Here is a 2,548-nt window from a genome sequence, read left to right as displayed (position 1 = left end):
AGATATGTTACAGTAACATGGGTTTAGGAAAGAAAGGCAGGCAACTTGTAAGCTGAAAGAGGAAAAAGGATAGGCGCCGCCGCAGGATATATATGTACATCAGAAGATGTGATGCATGCGGTTTTTATTACTTTGATTTAGAATTTTGAAGAAAATTAAGGAGAAAAAAATTGTACATCATTGCTTCAATTTAGGCCATGCACGTCTAAATAATATATATCTATATATAGTTTGGTAGTAACCCAGACTAACGAATAATTAAAATTGACAAACCAAGTTCCTTTTCTCGTTTCTAATTTGATCCAATGTTCATGGTTACCACCAATCACAATATTGCAAAGTGTATTAAGTAACCATCAAACTGGCTATCATGATATCAGCACTTGACAAACATTTTTACAGAAACAGAAAAGTAAACGAATTGAAAAGGATATATATATAGCATGTAAAAGGGATATGCATGATTACTATTATACATGACAGGGAAGGTTCCTTTTACACTTGCTGCACTTAAGAAGAAGTTGAAGCGCCACAAGGATAATTCCAATTGAGTAACTCTTCAATCATCTGCAAAGCAATTCTATCCTCTTCTTCCACCACCTCATTTCCAGCACCATGATCAGTACCACAACTTAGTGGCGAGTCCACAGACTCACCACTACCCTTGGTTTGTTTGTTGCCGAGCTCAACCCTCATGACCCAGTTGGAGCCAGAATGTGGCCCTGCCCCTTTCTGCCAGACTCCAATGTGGGAATTGTCAGCATCAAGCCTCAGACAAGTGAGGGATGGAGCAGGGTCTTTGCAGTACTTCCTGAGCTTTGTGCTGAGGAGTTCTGAAAGAGCCTTGGGAGATAAGAAAGTGTCATCATGATCTTCTTCAGGTTGGTTCTTTGAAGTGGGGAAATTCGTCTTTGCATTCTGACCATTCATCAAAATGGCTGCTTGGTCATATGCCCTTGCTGCAGCCTCAGCTGTCTCAAATGTCCCTAGCCACACCCTTCTCTTCCTGCATCACTCAACAAAAATAATAAGCATACAGAGACAAAAGGTGGGTTATGTATATATAAAAGTAATAATGTAAATGTTTCGGTCTATATATCTTTAGTATCACCGCATCTGAGATATTGTCTGATGACTCGATTGCCTGTCATTATTATCAGATCTAACTGACATCAAAGCGGACAATATCTTGAATACAGTAGTAGTAACAATGTGAGGAGAGTTGTGTAATAGTGACAATGATGAATAAAGGAGCTGCATTGTGCGATTTGCATTAGTTTTGAGTTTAATGAGATGATTACAATAAAGGGTGGCGAATTTCTGACACCCAGGAGCCCCACTGGCGTTGCCTGACTCCTCTGAACTTCTTGGATTGTACCATGTCTTTGTTAATTGGTGCGTGAGAAAGTAGTTGTTATATAGAGAGAGAGAGAAGCAAAGTACGAGTACGAGGGGGCGGTGAAGGGAATTAATAGGGATTTGGTGTAACTCTAACGAAATTTATATGGGTTGTCGGTGAGGATTGGACGGAAAGTGGAAGTGGAACAGTACACATGCAATAAAAGTTTCACCTGCACAAGTTTGATAAATCCATGGCTCCTTAACAACTCAAATTAAATGAGAAGCGGGTAGGGCTCATTCTGCCCACAAATATTACAGCATCAAAGCTGTGTTCCATTCTCTTCCATCCACACGTTCAAAACTTGCAAGTGGTTAGCTTCTTTTCCAACACGGAATGTGAAAAAAAAATGCTAGAAAAAGAGTGTAATTTCACCTTTTCAGCTCACTATAACCTGAGGATTCCTTCCTTATAAGTCCCGAGATAGGGTACGGTCGATCGGCTAACGTGAAAGCGATTAAAAGCCTTCTCATCATCACGTGATTCCTAAATGGAAAAAGGAAAAAATATATTTTCACACCCAAATACTAACTGATACCAGGTGAAATAACTCATAACACTTGTAATGACAATGACAAATTATTTAGATAGAAATTCTGTATTTAATTTTTATTGCGTGTATTTTTTTTAAACAAAAACAATCACACTAATGTGATTAAGATTATTTCTAATTCTGTAACCTCAGAAATACCTGTAAAAAGATACTAAGTAAAAGAAGAAAAAAAATATAAATATGATAAGTAATGTAATGTGACGTGAAGGAATAAATAAAGAAAAATGGAAGGTGTTGATGTGATCGATATTTAAAATAATAAGGTGTTAACAAATCATTGTTTAATAGAAAATTGTTTTATGTACGACATAGGGGACAACAACCCTTTTATTTTATTTGGAATGGATTTTTGAAATAGTGATGATAAATTAAGGGAGACACCTATATCATAAATACTTTTGGCACCTTAATTATTTATAGTTGTAATATTGTATCTAAGTGAGTTGGGTGAGTTAGGTGAGTTGTGAAGGTCTCTGGTCAAAGCTCTGGTTGACCCTAAGATAGTAGGGGTGAGCAACGGGTGGGTTTGGTCGGGTTCGGGTGAAAAATGTCCAACCTATTGTAAACCGACTTTGAAAAAATGTGACCCATATCCG

The 2,548-nt window shown here is 37.6% G+C and overlaps 1 protein-coding gene across 1 annotated transcript; it reads right to left on the bottom strand.

Moving 5' to 3' along the window:
• Window positions 1-258: 258 nt before the first annotated feature.
• On the bottom strand, window positions 259-1,478 carry SHN2 (Integrase-type DNA-binding superfamily protein). Its single transcript, XM_020383002.3, has 2 exons — window positions 1,302-1,478; window positions 259-1,006 (listed from the first exon to the last, which is right to left on the bottom strand). Exons 1-2 carry the CDS (start codon window positions 1,379-1,381, stop codon window positions 511-513), a joined length of 576 nt encoding a protein of 191 aa, XP_020238591.1. The 5' UTR covers window positions 1,382-1,478; the 3' UTR covers window positions 259-510.
• Window positions 1,479-2,548: the final 1,070 nt, after the last annotated feature.

This window comes from Cajanus cajan, chromosome 6 (assembly GCF_000230855.2).
Source record: "Cajanus cajan strain Asha chromosome 6, NIPB_CcT2T_4, whole genome shotgun sequence".
Classification (NCBI taxonomy): Eukaryota; Viridiplantae; Streptophyta; class Magnoliopsida; order Fabales; family Fabaceae; genus Cajanus; species Cajanus cajan.
Note: the sequence above shows the minus strand (reverse complement) of the source record. Positions and strands in the feature narration are given on the sequence as shown.

Coding starts and splice junctions, on each gene's coding strand:
- SHN2 (XM_020383002.3), bottom strand. CDS start 1,381: ATGGTACAATCCAAGAAGTTCAGAGGAGTCAGGCAACGCCAGTGGGGC. Junction 1,007..1,301: donor GAAATTCGCCACCCTTTATT/GTAATCATCTCA, acceptor TGAGTGATGCAG/GAAGAGAAGGGTGTGGCTAG.